This window comes from Neomonachus schauinslandi, chromosome 8 (genome assembly GCF_002201575.2).
Source record: "Neomonachus schauinslandi chromosome 8, ASM220157v2, whole genome shotgun sequence".
Taxonomy (NCBI): Eukaryota; Metazoa; Chordata; class Mammalia; order Carnivora; family Phocidae; genus Neomonachus; species Neomonachus schauinslandi.
Genome location: NC_058410.1, coordinates 103,291,135 through 103,311,637, shown reverse-complemented (window position 1 = coordinate 103,311,637; position 20,503 = coordinate 103,291,135). Strand labels below are relative to the sequence as shown.

The window sequence follows — 20,503 nt, the reverse complement described above, 5'->3', positions numbered from 1 at the left end:
GGGGTTTTTCAAAGATTTTGTCTATGCAAAAAGCCAAACATCTTTTGGTTTTGGTTTTGTTTTATTTTCAAAACAGAGGCAGGCCCTTGGCATTCTTAATTTGCTTTAAACAACAGAGTTGATGCTTTTAGAGGTATATCCTGTTCGCTCAGCCTCTAAAGGCCACGGTCACTGGAGCGTGGACCTGCAGACACCTAGGAAGTCCAGGCACAAAGCTGGGCCCAGCAGGGACTCAACAGAAGTAAATTTAATTCATAGGACAGAAACCTCACCCAGCTAGACAGCATTTTATACTACCTTCCAGACTGGAAACTTGGGAGAAAGGAAATAATATTTGTGGTAGTAAATCCTGAGGTCCTTTTGGAGAGCAGTGGGAAAATGTTTAAGAATGAATACGGAGAGAGAGCTTTTCTGCATGAATGAAGATTGAGAGGTTCCAATGATGAAGTTTCCACGGCCTTCTACAAAATGGAGAACGGCTATGTGTAAAGAAAATAGTGGCCGTCCCATACTACCAGATACCCATCAGGGCAAGTTCCTTCTAAATTAGTACCAGGAACTAAGAGAATAAAACCAGAATTTCTCCAAAAATTGATCAGAGTTCCTGTCTCCTTAGCACCTTGAAAGTTAACCCAAGATTCAGTTCCCCTCCACCTCAAAATTCAACGATCTGAATCAAAAGTATCTCCCTTAAAGTCCCTTACCCTATCCTAGAGCTGCCTCCAGTTAAACAACAATACTAAAAACAAACTTCTGGCTTGTGAGAATCTATTCAGCTTTTCCTTAATGTGAGACACACAAAAAAAGGCTAGCGGTGGATTTTTCTCAGTAAGAAACTTAATGGTATCTTGGACCGAAGAAAAAGAAATCTCCTGCTTGATTATAGTAAATTCTGCACTATCTCACCTTTTCACTTTCTGGCTTTCTTCCCTTATCTTGGTCCTTCTATTTGCAAAATGAGCCCAGCCACCCTCTTCTGCGCCTGGCAGGTGTATTAAATGGAAGGCAGAAAGCCACCCCCATCGCCTGGAGCCCAGGTTCCATTCAGCAAGTATCTGAGGACAAATCTCCTCCCAGTCTGCTTGACGCCAAGGAGCCACCCAAGAGGTCGCAAAAGCGCCTCTGCTCTGTATTTCTCCGAGTTCCTTTACGTCTAGTTTCTAAGTGCAAAAGCACTTTTAGATGGCCACGGGGTTCTAGAATTTGAAAGATGTATAAATAACCTCCATGGCAGATTATACTTGTGCAAACGAGTTAAAAGCAGAGAAGGCAACAGGAGATCTGGCCAGAGGGCGGTGGTCAGGAACAAACATCACCCTGCTGTGCCCTGGGCTCTGAGTCTGGCCCCCTACCTGTGCAGGGAGGCTGGGCAGTCAGCCAGACACATACCCTGAGCACAGGGTGGTGGTGAAGAGCGGTGTGTGCGCGCGCATGCGTGCGTGCATGTGCGTGTGCGTGTGCGTGTGTGTGCATGCGCGCATCCAGGCATAAGGCTGGGGCTTGTCTTCCTACAGCTTCACTTCTCTCCACAGGGCACACCCTTGTTGGGGATCCATCAGCCCCCTGACTACCAAATTACCAGAGGTCCCCCAGCAGCACACAAAACCCGCCTCCAAATCCCAGGGCACCCACACTCTTCCCCACTCATTAAGCAGATTTTTCAGTTCTTGGTTCATTGAAAATAACCGATCAAGTTTCTAACTAAAGCAAAGCCCAGGGCTCTTTAACTGCATCATACGAAGTAACCCACTTTAGACAAGGTGGCTCTATAAATGGACCTTTCATTACCACATGTTGCAGGAGGCAATTCCAGCTCCTACACAGAGTTAACAATGATGCCTCAGCAGCTCACCCGGACTGAACACTAGAAAGGAGATTTGTGCAAAAACTAGGCATTACGAATGCACTGGGCAAATATTTATTGAAGACCTACTACGTGTATGCAAGGCACTATGCCACAGGCTGACAACAGAACCTTGTGAACTCTATTCCAGCCCCATGGAGTACACCTTCTAAAGCAGGACAGACAGAAACACCTAATTACATCAGGAATTACTTAATTAGAATTGAGATTACTGATGGGGAGAAACACAAGAGTCCTGTGAGGGGGAGGTTAGCAGGTGCTTCCCAGCTGAGGGACGTTACAGAAGTGTTTAGAGTCGTTCTCAAGGACAGAGAAGCGAATGTAATTCTGGGCAGGGGGAAAGGACGGCGGGTTAGGCAGAGGGAGCCCCACAGAAAATATCTGAAGCAGAATGAAGCTCAGCTCAGGAACGAAAAAGCTTATGTGGCTCTCCCTCAAATGCAACACAGTGACCACATAGTTAAATTTGGAGAGGCTCCACATTTTGATCCTAATCCCAAATCCGAAATTTTGGAAATCCAAACCCCAAAGTCACTCTTCCTTTATATAGGGGGGTGGAGGAGAAGAGATATATAAACACAGTTGTGAATAAAAAAGTTAACTGGCAGCAGAGCAGAAGGTGAAAGTGGTTGGAGGGGAGGGGATGGAAAACGCCACTTAGAAGGTGAAAGTCAGGGGCAGCTTGGATGAAGGGGGTGGCCATGGAAAGAGAAGACAGCAACAGATTTGAGAGGTCAGGGCAGCTAGATTTGCTGAATGATTACCTATGGAAGGAGAAAGAGGAAAAAAATCAATCATCTTCAAATTGGACTCAAGAGAGCACAGGACAGAACACCGTTCTCGAGGCTACCCCTCGAGCCGAGAGGGTGCACTTGTGGGCCCATGGCAGGGTCAAGAGGTAGGGCTCCGAACTCCCATTTCTGCCTCAAACACAGCAGCTTCAATTTACCAATTTGCTAAGGGAGGGTGAGGGGGGCAAGTAAGAATTCATTTGAAGAAAGGATTACTCCTAAAACAAGTTTGAAAATCACTGCACTTGAGGAACCTACCTCTAAGGTCTACTCCAATTCCAAAGTTAATGGCAAAACCCATCTGAGCTACAAAGCTGGAGGACCTGCTCCTTGGGCTCTTCATCATCACCGAAACTCTCCTGAAGAGAAGAGGTGGGAACATCCCTTTCTCTTAACAGAGACACGGGTGGCACCTGAGAAGCTATTTTCCTAAAGGCTTTTAGTTGCCTGAAGCCTGGTCTAAAACTAGAACTTTTCCTACTAGCCTGGTGGCAAGCCTCTGGTTTCTAAGAAAATTAAAATGATGTATACGTCCTCCCCAAAGACAGTTCTGGGGGTGAAGCAATGGGCTGTTGGGGGGGGGGGGAATCAAGTTCAAAAAACAATATTTAAGAATGTTCCCAGGCTCAGTCGGTTAAGTGTCCAACTCTTGATTTCGGCTCAGGTCATGATCTCAGAGTCGTGAGATCGAGCCCCACGTCGGGCTCCACGCTCAGCACAGAATCTGCTTGTCCCTCTCCCTCTGCTCCTGCCCCTGCTCTCTCTCTCAAATAAATAAAAAATCTTTTTTTAAAAATGTTCCCTACAAAATGTATAAAACCCAAATGTATAACCCATAACTTGGAAGCTCTCATTCACACCCCTCCTCCCTATTAATATGAATCTACTATATAAGTATTCTCAGCCTGTGGGAGGACCAGACCTGAATAAGAAAGAATACTTGGGCAAAGATTTAGAAAACAAAAGACGTGTTTTTGTCCAGTTTTGATCGGCCTGAAGATCAGTTGGACCTTGGGGGCACCTGGGTGGCTCAGTCGTTAAGCATCTGCCTTCGGCTCAGGTCATGATCCCAGGGTCCTGGGATCGAGCCCCGCATCAGGCTCCCTGCTCACCAGGAAGCCTGCTTCTCCCTCTCCCACTCCCCCTGCTTGTGTTCCCTCTCTCGCTGTCTCTCTCTGTCAAATAAATAAATAAAACCTAAAAAAAAAAAAAAAAAAAAAAAGGATCAGTTGGACCTTGTCTTACTTGCGTGTAAAATTAGTATGTTGGACTAGGTCACATTGAACTCTACCCTTCAAGGTGTCTGCGACTATTGGTCCAGTTGCACCTTCTCCACGAAGGCTTTACAATTACTCCTAAGACACCCAGATTCCAAGCAGATGAGCAAACTCTTCATCACATTTCCTGTTTCTATTCTTCATCTCGATGCCTAATTACATCTTGCTGGTAATGTTTGTTGATGGCCTCGTAGGTGCATATATTTATCTTCCCATAATGATTATAAGCAGCTCAAGGCCAGGGACAACCGCATAGATTGCATTTCCTTCCTTGCTCAACCACCTCAATAATGAAGACCATGGAAATCATAAACAAAGCAGCCTCTGAGCCAGGGGTCAGCAAACAAAGTCCCACATGCCACTTATTCTTGTAAATAAGTTTTATTGGATGCAGCCATTCATTTAGGTATTGCCTATAGCAGCTTTCACACTATAACGGCAGAGCTGGATAGTTGCAAAAGAGACCACATGGCCCACAGATATAAAATATTTACTATCTGGCCCTTTACAGAAAAAAAGCCAGCCAATACCTGCTCTGAGCAGTCCCAAGAAATGTCAAAAAAATGCCGGGACCAGGAGTCCATTCACAGGAACCCTCAGACCTCCTCTAGAGTCTAGCAATGAGTACTGAGTTCCTGGCTTCCCTTATTCCCATTCCAACTCACACACCAAATCTGATCCTTTTATCCCCTCTTAAAACTCAATGGTTTCACAAAGGACTTAGGATGAAATGCAAACTCTTCCAGGGAAAGATCCCCCCTGCCCTCCTCCTCCTAACTCAAAACAGGTTTCACATTCTCCCCTCCCTTGTCTTCCTATATGACTACCATAATTTTAGAGTTGTACATTTATTGGTGTGGTGTGTCTTCCCAACTGGACCGCAAGCTCCATGAGGGCAAAGGAGAGAGTCTATTTTACATACTGATGCTATCCAAGTCCCCAAGGCCAGTACCCGACTCATGATATACCTCACAGGTGTCTGTTGACTGAATGAATGGATTTGCAGACCATAAATAATCAGAAGCAACAAATTAAAGGGTGATGGTAGAAGAGGTTGCTGGAGCACAAGTATTAGAGCAAGTGTGAGAAAAACCAAAAAGCCTCCACAGTGTAGCCGTAATAATTAAAGGGATAAAGCTGCCTGGCACCCTTCAGGAGAAGGCCAAACATGTGTTTCCCCTCCAAAGACCCTAAGGCCACATCACTGTTTTAACAGATCCATAACCGGTTTACAAGAATTATGCTCAGCAGGGTGCTTACGATGACAAGCACATGTAATGAAGAATTTAAAACAACCCCCTTCGGGGCACCTGGGTGGCTCAGTTGTTAATTGTCTGCCTTCGGCTCAGGCCATGATCCCAGGGTCCTGGGATCGAATCCCACATCGGGCTCCTGGCTCAGCAGGGAGCCTGCTTCTCCCTCTCCCACTCCCCCTGCTTGTGTTCCCTCTCTTGCTGTGTCTCTCTCTGTCAAATAAATAAATAAAATCTTAAAAAAAAAAAAAGAAATCATTAAAATAAAAAATAAAAAAATAAAATAAAACATCCCCCTTCATTTTATTAAAAATGACACTAACTTGATATTTGGAATTGTGAGAAGTATAATGAGATTATTCTTCAGAAGTCATTTATGTTCTGTTCTGGTTTAAACTTCAGTTATTTGGAAAATTTCATTTATCCAGGACACTGATTTCACCGACACTAACAGATAAACCACCAAATAACAGTGTACCATCCCAAACTGTATAGGATGTAGGAGGGCTATAAATACTTGTTGAGTAACCAAAAGGTAAACCCCAGGACAAAGCAAATTTCAAAAGAAGGAAAAGGTAGCTCTAAAATGACCAACTATAAAGGCCTCCAAGTCTTCCACACGCACCGTGGTGGCCCTTGTCACAGCGGTCCTGTTGCCATTTGTCCTCTAGGGCATTGGGATGGGACTGAAGACAAGAAGCACCCAGATGTGCTAACACATGTCAGATTGCTGATGCCTATTTATCTTTAACGATTCTCATCCCATGACCTCATCCTTCAAACAAATGGGGAAAACACTCCCTGCAGTTGATGAGTACAACACATTTATGCCCTTCTTGTTCTGTATCGAATTCCAATAATTTTTCACGGAAAATGAGTAAACTCAAGGCAGTGATAAACTTTTGTCTATTCATAATGGGCAAGCAGGAAGACTGACTGTGACTTTGCTATAGAAAATGTTTAATGGTGCATAAAACTAATATTTTAAGAGGGATCTCAGTTACCGTGATATTATAACAAAGATAAGGCAAGGAAATTATTCCCAGGACAGTGACCATAAAATATGCCAACCGATGATCAAAAGGCAAAAAAGCCAGGCAGGCAAGGCACCCCCAGAATTTCTGACCATTTATTCTGAGAATTACATTAAATTTACAATAACAAGACCCTGACTGCTGGGAGTTCTCCAGATTCCAAGGGAAAAAAAGAAGGGTATAAAAAGGAAAACTCCAACGGAACTGTTCCTACGTATGTTATATAAATTTGGTCAGCTCTTGCATTTCCTATCATCTTCCCTGACTTAAAAAAGGCTTCTGTTGCTAAGGCAAAAGCAGGGACTGCTGTTAATGCCGGAGAATATAAAGAACACCAAGGCTAGAATGTGCTGACTACAGGACGGGAAGGAGGCAAGCTCAGGGCACACTGGGAAATTGAAAAAAACAGGCACGACTTAACCCGGATGCTGTCTTCCCTGGAACCTGCAATGCAGAGGAGCAGGGGGTGGGAATCAAACGAAGAATAAAATTTGGTGACACTTGGCACTGAGTCCTCGGACCTCGGACTTGATCGCCTTCCGTCCATGCCAACGGCTACTTCTATAAGCTAGGACCCCCACCTACATGGAGAAGCCATGTTATAAACTAGACAGTGATAAAGGTTTAGGGGGAAATACTCTTCTGTGCTCACTAAGAATTTATAGAATCTGCATATAAACCAAGGCAAAACTAACACCACCAGCCAGCACAGCAGTTCCGCCAAGAAAGCATCAACCAAACCTATTTTAGCCTGGCATGTGCTCAGCAGGCTCTGCTCTACCAGGTCCTAGCTGGGCGATCTTGGCTAGTGACCCAACCCATGTCCTCCGTTTCCTCATCAGTACAGTGTAGATAACAGTAATACCTACCCTCCTAAGATTGTTTTCAGAACTATTAAGACAGATTAAGCAGGTGGGACATGCGTGACCCAAGTCCCCCATATAGTTTAGTTATTTTAATGATCACTCCTTCTGCTTAGCATATTACTGTAGTTTAGCTTCATTCCTTTGGGATTAGGCAATCTTTTTTTTTTAAGATTAGTTTTTTTATTTGAGAGAGAGTGAGGGAGAAGCAGACTCCCTACTGAACAGGGAGCCCAACTCCGGTCTCCATCCCAGGACCTGGAGATCATGACCTGGGCGAAGGCAGACCCTTAACCCACTGAGCCACGCAGGCGCTGGGGATTAGACAATCTTTTAAAACACCCCAATTAAAATGCAAATATCCAGTTCCTGAGAAGTGTATCAAGAGACTCCAGATTTTAAAAAGCTGTCATCCTGAAACATCCCCTACTAGACTTGGAGCCTTCTACAAAACAAAAAATGCAAACAAAATACAGACTGCATGGTGATGAGTTAAAAGACAAACAAGGGCCAACCAACACTTCAAAAAAGACTTAACAAGGGCGCCTGGGTGGCGCAGTCAGCCGACTGACTCTTGATTTCGGCTCAGGTCATGATCTCAGGGTCATGGGATCGAGCTCCGAGTTGGGCTCTGCCCGCCACATCTCTCTCTTTCCCTCTCTCTCTCAAATAAATAAATAAATAAAATCTTCAAAAAAGGCTTAACATACAAACAATATGTAGCAAACGAGGAAGCACCAGAGAGGAGAAAGGATTTCTTATTAATAAAGTGCACTTTAGACAAATGGAGCAGAATCTCAGCAAGCACTTTCCGGAGTGAGTTTCCCTGACCGAGTGCCACAGGATGCTGAGGACCTCGGTGTATGAAACACCTTCAAACAAACTCCCGCCAGTTGCCTGCTTTTTTACAGCCCTCAGGTGAAGAACGACTTTCACGTTTTAAAAAAGTTGCAGCAGGGGGTGGGAATCAAACGAAGAATAAAATTGGGTGACACGTGGGAATTTGAAATTCAGATTTCAGTGTCCACAAATGTAGTGTTACTGCAATGCAGCCACGTCCCTTCTTTTAGGTGCCCCGCCCAGAGCTGCATTTAAAGTACAAAGGCGGGGCGCCTGGGAGGCTCAGTTGGTTAAGCGACTGCCTTCGGCTCAGGTCATGATCCTGGAGTCCCGGGATCGAGTCCCGCGTCGGGCTCCCTGCTCGGCAGGGAGTCTGCTTCTCCCTCTGACCCTCCCCCCTCTCATGTGCTCTCTCTCTCTCATTCTCTCTGTCTCAAATAAATAAATAAAATCTTTAAAAAAAATTTAAAAAATAAAGTACAAAGGCGGAGTTGAGTAGTTTCCACAGAAGTCACCAGGCCCGCAAAGCCGAAAATACTATCTAGCTCTTTTTTTTTTTTAAGATTTTATTTATTTGACAGAGAGAGACACAGCGAGAGAGGGAACACAAGCAGGGAGAGTGGAAGAGGGAGAAGCAGGCTTCCCGCTGAGCAGGGAGCCTGATGCGGGGCTTGATCCCAGGACCCTGGGCTCATGACCCGAGCTGAAGGCAAACGCTTAACGACTGAGCCACCCAGGCGCCCCACTATCTAGCTCTTTACAGATAAACTTTACCAAGCCCTGGCCTATAAGTAGAGGAAATGCTCCTGATGGCAGCCCTCAAAGAGGCACAATTAATATTAGCCTGCTGATGGCTCCAGGAGGCCCAGCAGGGGGGCTGCAGAAAACAGTGACTTTGTTGAATCCGGCATCTCCCAAAAGTATTTGGCCATACAATCCTTTACTCACGCAAGATGTATGAACATCCTGCAGAACCCACGGAAGCAGTTTCCACCACCAACATGATGCTGATGTCCAGAAAAGTCAACAAACCCAACATTAAAAAGATCAGATATAAAATTCCAAGTAACAGGAATTAGGCCATCAGTAAAGAGATCAATTTCTGATTATTGTCGGTCAACAGAACCGATGGCAACAAAGGATACTCTCAGACACAAAAAAGAAGAGGTTTAAGAATGTTAACCTAAATTTTTGATATTAAATGTAGTATTAAAAGTAGAGTATAAAAATGTATGCCAGGGGCGCCTGGGTCGGTTAAATGTCCGACTCTTGATTTCAGCTCAGGTCTCGATCTCAGGGTCGTGAGTTTAAGCTCCATGTTGGGCTCCACGCTGGGCGTGGAACCTACTTTAAAAAAAAAATGTGTGTCATACACAGCTAATAAAAGCTTATCACCAAAAATGTAAAGAATTTATGTAAATGAGGTTAACATAAATTCCACTCGATAGTTGAGCCAGAGGACGACATGAGTAATTACAAAGGTAATTATCACATGGATAAACTTATGACATCCCTAGCAACTCCTGAAATGTACGTGTGCACAGCCAAGGACCCTTACCTATCTATATTAAAGCAGCACAAATAAATGAAAATGATAAACTCCAGTGTTGGCAGCCTTGTGGGGTAGAAGGCACATTTAGAGTTCCTGGTGGCACTCTAAATTAATTCAGTCTTTCTACAGACAAGCTGGCAATGTGCTGCTACACCCATAAAACCATTCATTCCTTTCCTGTGACCCAGCAATCCACTTTGGGCAATATACCCCAAATATACCTCACTTCTGGGAACAACCCAAAAGGAAAAAGAGCAATTGATCTGTACAGAGACAACTTCATCAGCGCTGCTGGCTTGCAGAACAATGACAACAACCCAAGCGACTGACAACAACCCAAGCGACCGACAAGAGCAGGATGGCTCCACCCACGGCCAACCAGGGGAAGACGGGGGCACGGCAGGCCCAAAGCTTGAACTGCAGGAATCACAGGCACCTCAAACTTACTAACACGCACCCAAATTTTGGGGTCCCCACGCCCACCCACCCTTCCCCCAGCTTTGCCCTTCAAAGTAATGAGATCACCAAAGACTCAGCTCAGGAACCAGGGAGTCAGCCTTGATGACCGAGTGAAAGCGGTCGTGCTTTCCTTCGACACCTGCCCTCTCACGTCTCACTGGCAGTAGATCTTCAAAATCTTTAAAATCTATCTAGTCATCCCTGTCTTCACAGCCACCCCCCCCCCCCAGAACCATCATCTCCCCCACCCCACCCTGAGCTAACTACAAAAGAATCCAACTGGCCTCCAGCATCTCCACTTCCTCTTTCCAATCCATTCTCCACAGAACTGCCAGAGTGATCTTTAAAAAAAAAATCTCATTAAAGCCATATTATAGGGGCGCCTGGGTGGCTCCGTCATTAAGCGTCTGCCTTCGGCTCAGGTCATGATCCCAGGGTCGTGGGATTGAGTCCCGCATCGGGCTCCTTGCTCAGCGGGGAAACTGCTTCTTCTCCCTCTGCCTGACTGTCCCCCTGCTTCTCTCTCTGAGTGTCAAATAAATAAATAAAATCTTTAAAAAAAATAAAAATAAAAATAAAACCATATTATAACCTTGCCTACAACTGTATGGCCAGCAACATCCTGACATGTTCAGACCTTTGAAGGGCTTGTCTTATCTGGCCCCTGCCTGGCTTCGCAACCTCAATCCACACTCCCTTTGCCCCTGTTCCCTGAGCACCAACCGCAATGGCCTTCTTTCTACTCTCTGAGCACACAGGCTCTTTCCTACCTCTGGCCCACTGTACATGCTGTCCCTTCTCACTGGTACACTCTTCCTTCGGCTCTTCCAGAACATCACCTTTTCTCTCATCCTCGATAAACTATTAACTCCAAAAGCGAAGGATCACGAGTGGCCTTCTACTATCATTTACCCAAAGTCCAACATTTTGCAATGCCTGACATTTTGCAATATAATTTAGCAATGCACCAGAAATATTTGTTAAACTGAATGAAAAATGTAAATATATCTCTGTAAGATAAAAAAGCTACATAAAGAAACGCAGAATACAAGCAAGTATGTACACATTAGTTTTAACTGTACACAAATGTTTGTATAATGTCAAAGAATAAAAATGAATTGGGAAGAGAAATTCATATTCACTAGGTTCTTTTCATTGGCAATTAGCCTGAGTTTAAAATGTTCTTTGTTAATAACTCAAATACCCTTCAGTTGTAGCTCAAAGTATTGAGATGTAGCTCAAGATCCAACTACCCTTTAACCTGTCTAGAATGAATGAAGTTAGTTTAGAGCAAATCCTTCTGGAATTCATTCAACAATCATTTATTGCTTAACTACTATGTGTCAGGGCATCAAGCCAAAAGCACAAAGATGAATAGCACATTGTATGTTGTCTTTAAGAAGCTGAAGTGGGGATAACAACATTGGCCCTAGCATTCAAAATGAGGAATGAAGCACACTCAAACCTTGTCTAATTTGGTATTTTTTCCTGGACCAAATACAGAAGATTCAAACAAAGAGGAGAGAGGGGCCATGGACTCCCAGAAGTAAAGGAAGAGCAAGGAGTGAATAATAACCAGTTAAATTATTCTGGAGACCTGTCACCATGTGCCTTTGAATCTTCTCCATCCCCTGCCCCCCATTTCTCTTAATCCTGGTTATGCCGACCTGGCCATACCTAGGATGAAGTCAAATAATGGTCTCGTCTCATGAGTTCTTTGGGAAAGCAGAATTCCATCCTCTTTCCCAGAACCAGTGATTAAATCTCTTCTCACTCTTTGCCTTTCTTTAGTCTACTCAGCATCTGCAATCTAGGAAGAGGCAAGTTTAAAAGCCTGCTTACGAGAATGTTAAAAAGTGAGTGGGATAAACCACACACAAAAACATGACTTAGGGGGCCATGCAAATCGGGACGTTAGACCAGTTTCTATGAGACCCAAAAAGTTAACAAAGTAAAGACTAATAACAGATGAGGCAAACCTTTGCACTAATCCTATACAAATAATCAGGCTGGCAGCAAAGAAAACCCGACCCTGGTCCTCAAGTTCTCAGGAGAAGTGAGTGAAAACTCCTTGCTAAGCAGAACCCATGTCACACTGTTACTCACTAAGCAAATATTTTTCAGAATGACCCGACTAGCAGGAAAGCAAGCATCCATTCCCTATTTTTAACATTTCAATTTGCAAGAGTATCTTTCCATCTTAACCATGGCACCATCGCCCATCAGAGGCACACCATAGGAAAATGCTTGCCAGGGCCTCCACACCCTCGGCTTTCAATCCACACACACAGGTTGCTCTCACTTTATAATCGGCTCCTCTGGCTAAACTTCCAAGCGCCATCGTGGAGCCGACCTGCTTCCCGGGGAAAAAGGGAATGTTCAGCTCTCAGGTAGAACCATTCCCTTAGCAAGAAACAAAATTCCAGGGGCGCCTGGGTGGCTCAGTCAGTTAAGCATCTGCCTTGGGCTCAGGTCATGATCCCTGAGCCCCGGGGATGGAGCCCCGCATCGGGCTCCCTGCTCGGCAGGGAGTCTGCTTCTCCCTCTCCCTCGGCTCCTCCCCCCGCTTGTCCTTGCTCTCTCTCTCTCACTCTCTCTCAAATACACAAATAAAATCTTAAAAAATAAATAAATTAAAAGAAACAAAATTCCAGTAAATTGAGGTTATCTGTCCCCTACCCCAACTTGGCAGAAAAAAAGCAGTGTGTATCAAGCCACTCGGACCTAAATGTGTGAATGAATCCTCTCTCTGGAAGCTGCCAAATGCTCGACCATAACTCCTCTTACACCTCAAACCCTCATCTATAAAATGGGGCGAAGGCTACTACATCATGGACTTGAAAGATTTACTGAGATCATTTGTAGAAGGCATTCAACACAATGTCAGTGGTAAGTACTCAGTAAATAGGAGTTTAGTAATTCAATATAAATGATTAATATTAACAGCCATTAATATTCCTCCCCTCTGGGCTCTCAGTGCTGAAGCCGTCTTGAATCCACAGGGGCTCTCATGTGATACCAGGATACACGGACTCACTCCTCTCCTCCCTCCTAAATCCATTAAACTCATGTTTCTTCTCCCAAAACAGACCTGCATACAGCTCCAAGCAGCTGATCCGCCAAGCCTTTCTGGTGGCAGAAGAGCAACGGGAAAATTGTGTAAAGATCAGAGAATGAGCCTTTACTAGGACTTCGCTTACGGAGCCCCCTCTCCTTTTTTGTTGTTTTGGTTTTGTTCTTTAGAACAAAGCCTTAGGCATAATTTTCCAATCTTCTAAAGAGGAGATGGGGCTACATATAGCTCAGTACCCTGACTCCTCACCTTACCAGGCCCAGCCCCACCCCACCTGAGGTCCCTCTGAGCAAACTTTCCCACCACTGCAAGCATCTGTCTCTACAAGGCCATGTGCTGACATCTGTGGGAAAAAAAAAATCCAGATAGCCAGAATCCAGGAAGAATGAACCATTCCTGGCGGACTTTCCACCTCTCGAGAAGAATGAGCTCAACAGCCTCAATATAAGCTTTGAATCAACAGCCTGAATATCACCGCACCCCACCTCTCTGCAGCCGAGGTGAGCACACACTCCCTGACATCTGCCGAGTGCCTCCCTGGTTATAACCTCTGCCCGGCCCCTGGACTAGGGCTGGAAATGGGAGCTGGTAGGAAAGCCAGATGGCAGCATACAAGCCAATTTAGGATTCTTGTTTATTTTTTGGTATTTGACAAATACAAACACTGGGACAAGGCCTGTATTTATTCATGATTTGCCCACCCCCATTCCTTAAAAAAAAAAAAAAAAAAATCAAAGCTCAATAGCCACTATCCCAACAGCAACAAAGCCCAGTGTCCTCAGGCTAAACTGGGATTCAATTTGGGGGAACAAGCTGACTCCTATTAAGGCTTCTGTTTTCATTCCATCAAATACACGTATCTGCGCCTGATGGTCCAGACCGAATCAGCTTCAAATGGTCATCGGGCACATGCCCAAAGGTGATGACATACCCTGGGCTCCTCCTGTCACAGAAGAGCAAGCATCCGAGTTTTCCAGGAAGTTGCCGGTGACCCGACCTCCCCAGAATTTGCCAGGCCTGTTTGGGGGAAGAAGGCCAACAGCGTTTAGCGCTTACTGGAAAAGAGACACTGTCACTTATGCAGTAAAAAGTCACTCAGTTCATACTGGCTCCTGAATAGCCGGCGATGCATCTGACCATTTCCCAGCACCAATCTGTCAATCAACCAACCAAGTTTCCTTAAGCCAAGTATGCTTTATGAACGGCTGGCGGAGTACTAAACCAATTTGCAGCTTGTCTACGGAGTCACCAAAGAAGTTTTACCCCTCATCTTCACAGATGGAGTCAAAGGTGCAGTTCAAGTGTGATGTCTCCACATTCTGATCTACGAATGGACAGACTACACAGACCACTTGTTACTTAGGCCACACCTCCTCGCCTCTATCCAATCAGGCGCACCTGGAGAAGGCGCCTTCTGCAACCTGTCCTGGAAAATGGGGCATTAACTGTTGGAACCACATCCAGCTTGGTAGCCTTTGTGCAAATGTAGCCACACTAAAATATGTCCTTTAGCTGGTTGGTGGATCTACGTCTATTTAGGTTTTTTCCTCAATGTAAGGTAGTATAGTATACACTCCATCACAAGGAATTTTTTTTTCTTGCTGATGTGGTTTGCTTGTGTATTTTATTTATACTGGAGGTCTGTCTGTCTGTTTGTTTTGGGCTGAACCTAAAGGCGGATTCAGCCATATGCCTTTAGAAACAGTTCAGATGGAGAAAGCTTGATCCTCTACTATACATTTGACAACAGGGATCGGAGATTCATGCGATAAGTCAGAAATCCTGCATTCCAGGACACGTCTGCCCTCCCGATTCCGAGTATAAGTGGCTTTCCCCACCAATGCTAATGCATGTTATTCTGAGACTCGGGAAGGTTTTTCTTCTGCTGGCTTTCAAACCGACTATACTAGCCCAAAGTTACCTTAAGTACTTTAAAGATTTTAACATCAACCACATTTTGTGTATTACTTTGAATACATTCATCCACTGATTCCATGTCTGCTCATGAAACCCAACCGTCACTACTGATAGCCAAGTACGTTTTATGTACCATCAAAACTGTGCCTGTGAGGCAAGATCGAAATCCTAATTCATCCCTGGGTTCCCACTGCCTAGTACAGTGCCCCTCTCAGAGCGGGTGCTCGGTGTAGGTTTGCGAACATGGAACCTTATCCATCATGGTTCCCTTCTCTTCTGACTGCCTCATTGCCACCACTCTAGGGGTCCAGGCAAAGCAAGCTCCCTGAGGGCAAAAGACGTCTCTGAGAGTGTCCTGTCGTGCTGGACAAGCCCTTCTAGGGCATTTCTTAACACTGGCACAAACTTAAAGGCTTCCCTTATCTTCCCTCCAGACTTTTGGCCTGGAACACATAACATTTTATCTTTCCGTTTGTGGTTTACTTCCCAGTATCATGCACACACCCCAACTCATCAGAAACAGAAGTACAAGGAGCAAGAACACTTTCTTTCAAAGGCACGCATGTAATTCTAATATTCTGCAACAAACCAAACCACCAGTCTCAACTTTGCTCCAGTGAGCCTTCACTGTTGCTACATTTCATAGTCTAGCAATTTGGAGTTGTGAAATAGGTAATGTGGCACAGGAGGGAGCAAGGGCATGAGCTGAGGAGTCAGGCGCTCCCAGCTCCTGGCCCGAGCACCATCAGTGGCAAGCTGTGTGTCCGGCAACGAACCAATGAAGTTTGCCCAGCCTACATCTTCTCATCTGTAAAATGGAGATAACACCTTCCTGCTTCACAGAGTTGTTGGGAGTAAATGAGATACTGTATATAAAGCATCTGACACATAGTAATTTTTATATATATATAAATATACATGACACTGTATGTTAGGTATCGTATTTTTTAAGCTTATTAAAGCCATATGAAAGTCGGTCATCATAAGGAAAAAAAAGTGCCAAAAATGATGACAATAACAAATATTGTCACAAAAAGGAAGATACTAGAAAAATGAGAGTAACTGAAAGCCATAATAAACAGGACATTTTAATGAATTTATTCTTTTTTAATCTAACTGTAATATATGGGTGGGGCACTAACTTCCCCACTTCCCGCCCCCCACCCGCCCCACCTGTAGTGTTCTAAGCACCTGCCATGCTTAGCTGGGCTCCAGTGCCTGGTGTCTGTCATTTTCACATGGCTAAGAATCCCAATGGGATAAATAATCCTTATACTAATATCATGAGAGCATCATTTTATACATGAGCAATGTCTATCCTAAGGACTGGAGCTTTCAACTGGGGATAGAAAAGAAGAAAAGACATTGTCTCCCCACCCTGGTTCAGGGTTACAGCAAAATCCCTAGTGATCCCTGGTACACCCTCTCCGTCACCCTTCAGGGCAACAGGGTCAACCCCAAGTCATTCCATGGACTGAAATAGAGCCTTTCTATTAGTTACCAGGAAAAGAAGGACTCTTATTTAGTTAACAACATGAGATTGCTTCTAAGCTCCATTACAAATTTCATTTTTTTAAAAGACAGCCAAACTTAAATTCTCAGGTCTTTAGTTGCAAATCTAGTGCACAATTTTTAGATAAACTGAGCTTAATGATTTAAGAAAAGGAACTGGGCTCTTTCTCAGTTGGTTAAAGCAACCTACACTTTCATTACAAGGAGACCTTACTTTGAAACACCTATCTCATGTTCAATTGTAAAATGAATGAAATATCACACTGACTTAAGATTTAATCTAGGAATGGACTCTGTGGGGCATGTCATAATCAGATATGTTGGAGGGAGGGGACAGGCATGGGGGGGCGGGTAGAGTAGTAGATGGAAGGAGGAAACTCAAGGATTGATTTAACTCCACTGATGTTAGAGTCAGTGTTCCAGGGACTGAAATGGGTTTCTCTACACACCAACACTGTCAATCCAGGTTCACTACTGGAAGAGACCCCCTCCTTACTGCTCAGCAGCCCCCACACTTGTTTGGAGGATATAGATCGTGATTTTGCCATTACTATAAATGGGCAGAAAAGACTCTCTGAAAGGAGACTGGGACTTGCCTCATTATAAATGCTAACAGCACCAAAGTTTTCTTTAGTCTCTCTTTCCCCCTTAAAACACACTCACACAGGGAACCAGAGCGTCTGTAGGATGAATTCCCAGGCCATAGCAACTGCAATGCCCTGGGATCTAAGAGATCTTGGCTGACCAGGCATTAAGCCCTTTTTGGGAAGGAGACAGCAAGCCTGCCTTTCCCTTACACAGCCCTGCCGTGAAAATAGGCTCTTGTCTTTTGTTTTTGTTTGGGTTTCAGCTAAGAATCTCTGTCCTCCCTGAAGAGACAAAAAGATAGTCATGGGAAGCTTATGGTGGCTCAAGGGTTTGATCTCAAATAAATTTTCTTCCACGTAACTCGGCCCCTCCCCTTTAACTTTTGGAAAGGGGAAGTGATCTGTGGGAAGTTGGGGATAAGTTCTGGGTCAAGGGTGGTTTCAGGCTTTGACCAGGTAAGGGGCGGGGGGGGGGGGGGTGGAGAGGTATAGGACACGCCTTGGAGCTGAATGCAGCTTGAGTGCTGAAGAAGGAACCTGCTCCACTTTGCAGGGTCACCTGCCTGGCCACAGGTAAACGAGGGATAGGAAAGACTGAAGAAATTCATCTTCCTTTATGTGGATCCCTCTCCCCCTCCCCCCACTCCAGTGCCAGCGTGCTGGCTGGCGGGGAGCCGGCGCTTTGGAGGCGCCTGAGAGTGGGTCTAACTAAGGGTTCTTTTTTTTGGCGTGCAGAAACTGGGACCCACCCGAGCCAAGGAGGCGAGGTGGGGGAGGGGCTTTGCGCCCTGCTCGGGAATGCACCGCGCGGACGCACCCGGGTCTCCAGCGGCCGGCGCGCACGGGTACCACTCTCCCACTGCGGTAGCATCCCGACATGACACTGCAGCTGCAACAAAGCGGCCGCCGCCGCCAGCCCTCGCCGCCCGGCACAGCAGCTCCGGCCCCACACCACGCGGAGCGGGCAGCAGCCGGTGGCTGGGGGGGGGCGGGCGGGGCGGGGGCGTGTGCGGAGAGGGGTCGGGGCACCAGGGGTCCGAGTAGGGGGGAAAGCCCTGAAATGCGCAGGAAGCCGGGTGGCCACCTCTAGCGCCTCCTCCAGCGCAGCCAGACTGCGAGGAAAACAGTTCGCCTTCGTTCCAGAGTCCCGGCTGAGCCTGGTGGCTCCCCCAAACGACCCGGTACCTTCCCCTGCTTGCAAGCCCCCCTCCCTCCCCACCCAGCCGGGCCGACCCCTCGCCTCCCCGCAGCCCCCGCCCGGAGACCAGCCCCGCTCCCGAAGAGCGGCGCCTTCGGCTCTGGCGCGGCCGCCGCCCCGGGTACCCCAGCGCGCTCACCAGGAGAAGAGAGCCCGCGATCATCGTAGCTCCGGCGACGCGGCTGCAGGAGGCGAGGGCGGTGCTGCTGCTCGCGGAGGTCCCCATGGCTGAGCCCGGGGCTCGCAGGGGCGCCCGGGGCGCGTGGCCCCCTGGCAGCTGGAGTCGGCGGCTGCTCCTGCCCAGCGCCGCATCCACCGCCGCCTCCCGGGCCGGGAGCCCATCTACCTCCAACACCCCATGTGCACTGCGGCAGCCGGGCAAGGAGGGAGGCGGCGAGGGAGGCTCCGGGGGCGCTCAGCACCTGCCCAGCGGCGCGGCCGCCCGGGCGGGGAGAAGCAGCGGCCGCTGCAGCCCGCGCCTCCCTGTGCTCTCCTCCGACAGCGGCTGCGGAGAACCAGGGAGGAGGGCTGGGCGCGAGAGAGCAAAGGAACAACTTCCCATAGCGAAGCCTCCAGCCACTGCCAACCACCCTCCACCGCTGCCCAGACCGGCCGGCGAGGGACTGAGTCGGGTGGCCGCGGGGCGCGGGGACACACGTGGTGGCGCCGAAGGGGCGGGGGAATCGGCCTTTTGTGATGTCACCCGGGAGGAGGCCGGGCTCTTTGTGCGATCGGAACTGGGAAGGCGTTCCAAGTAGAGCGAGGAGGGAGAGGGTGCCCCTTGGCGTTGGCTGAAGAAATTGCAGCAGCTTATTGACCCAGAGGAACCGCTGCGGAGGTATGCACACCCCTGGCCCAAATTTACTTACTTTTTTCTAAGATGATTCTAAGTAAATTATTTCTGCGACAGGCGCCGTTCTGCTGTTTTTGACGGCAGTGATTAAAAACAGCCGATGACCGTGGAACACTTAGATCAACTGCGTGCCAAAAATATACCGGTGACTTGGTTCTCAAACCTAGAAAGTTGAAAACATATGCATGTATGAATGGTCCCACCCCAGAGATTCTGATTTAATCGAAAATGGAGTGTGGCCCGAGAATTGGGGTTTTAAAGGTTGTCCGGGTGATTTTTAATATGGAGCAAAGTTTGAAAACTTCTAGGCTAATGAATGCAGTTAAGGAAGTCCAGAGTAAGAGTTCCAAACTCAGAGTGCCTGGAGTTGGGTCCGTGGGTGGTCTTTGAGAGGCCTTGGAAATCCTTGAAATGTGTAGGCAGGTGCATCTTCCTAATTAAGGATCCAGTGTTTTGAATCCGATTATCACAGAGATTAAAAAAAAAAATTCTTTCCCCCAAAAAGCGTTAAAATTTTTGAGTTGAGTTTCAAATGTCTTTGTGGGTTGTGGGTGGGCAGGAAGGAAGTTAGCACGCTGCTTCAGAAGTAAGAACAACCAGAACATTATCTTGGCTGGTTGACATCTCTTACATTTCTGAATGTGAGCTAAGACCTGGCATCCCTTTCCTTGTTTCACCTGCAGGGAGTCAGTCCCCTGACCATGACCACCATGTCTGGGACGGTGGTGTCCATCATCTAGCTACTGACAGTTCACAGTATGCTATATTGAAATTACCACTTTCACCATGTCAGCCCACCAGTCATTTGTGAGCCCGGGTGATACTGGGCTTAGTCTAACTTCCCAGGACTCTTCTATTTCCATATAAACACACTTTCTCAATTACCAGCTTCAAGACTCACTACCCCAGTACTCCTGAAGATAACCTTCTATAAAATACCAGCGTGAACTCTTCATTTTCTGATGAATATATTGTGCTTTGGCCTTTGTTCTGTGCATACTTCGAAGATGATAAAAAATATGAAGATTCCTTCCAATTTCTTATTTCAAACATCTATTAGTAAAGAAAAGGATTATCCATAAATATTGGAGGCAGGAAAAGCCATAATATATAACCTCTGGTGAAATCCAAAGAAGTTCTAAAAAATATCTCTAAATATGTAGCATTGGGGAGACCGTAATGTTTGGACTTGAATGTCTCTAGCTACTTCCAGGATTTCAAAAGAGTGAGGGTTACTTATTGGGTCTCCATATATAACAGTTTTAATTATTTCTTTAAAAATTCAAATGACTGGTCAATATCATCATGTTTTTTAAAAAGAACTTACATAGGTGTAAAAAAAAAGGGGTGGGTGGAGGGTGAAAACAATGGTCTGTTAGCTGTGCGTTTAACTCCTTACAACCAAACCTACTCGAAGTTGGATCTGATTG

The 20,503-nt window shown here is 46.2% G+C and overlaps 1 protein-coding gene across 2 annotated transcripts in view; it reads right to left on the bottom strand.

Moving 5' to 3' along the window:
• TNFRSF21 (TNF receptor superfamily member 21) overlaps window positions 1-18,865 on the bottom strand; it is a 69,195-nt gene extending 50,330 nt beyond the window's left edge. Inside the window, exons 1-2 of one of the 2 annotated variants that reach the window (XM_021692044.1) lie at window positions 18,700-18,832; window positions 18,360-18,542 (exon numbers count right to left, since the gene is read on the bottom strand). In XM_021692044.1, the coding sequence (XP_021547719.1) occupies window positions 18,360-18,446 (87 nt within the window). In that variant the 5' untranslated portion in view covers window positions 18,447-18,542; window positions 18,700-18,832. Of the gene's footprint in view, window positions 1-18,359 lie in introns of both variants that reach the window. The other variant, XM_021692042.1, reaches the window with a different exon arrangement.
• Window positions 18,866-20,503: the final 1,638 nt, after the last annotated feature.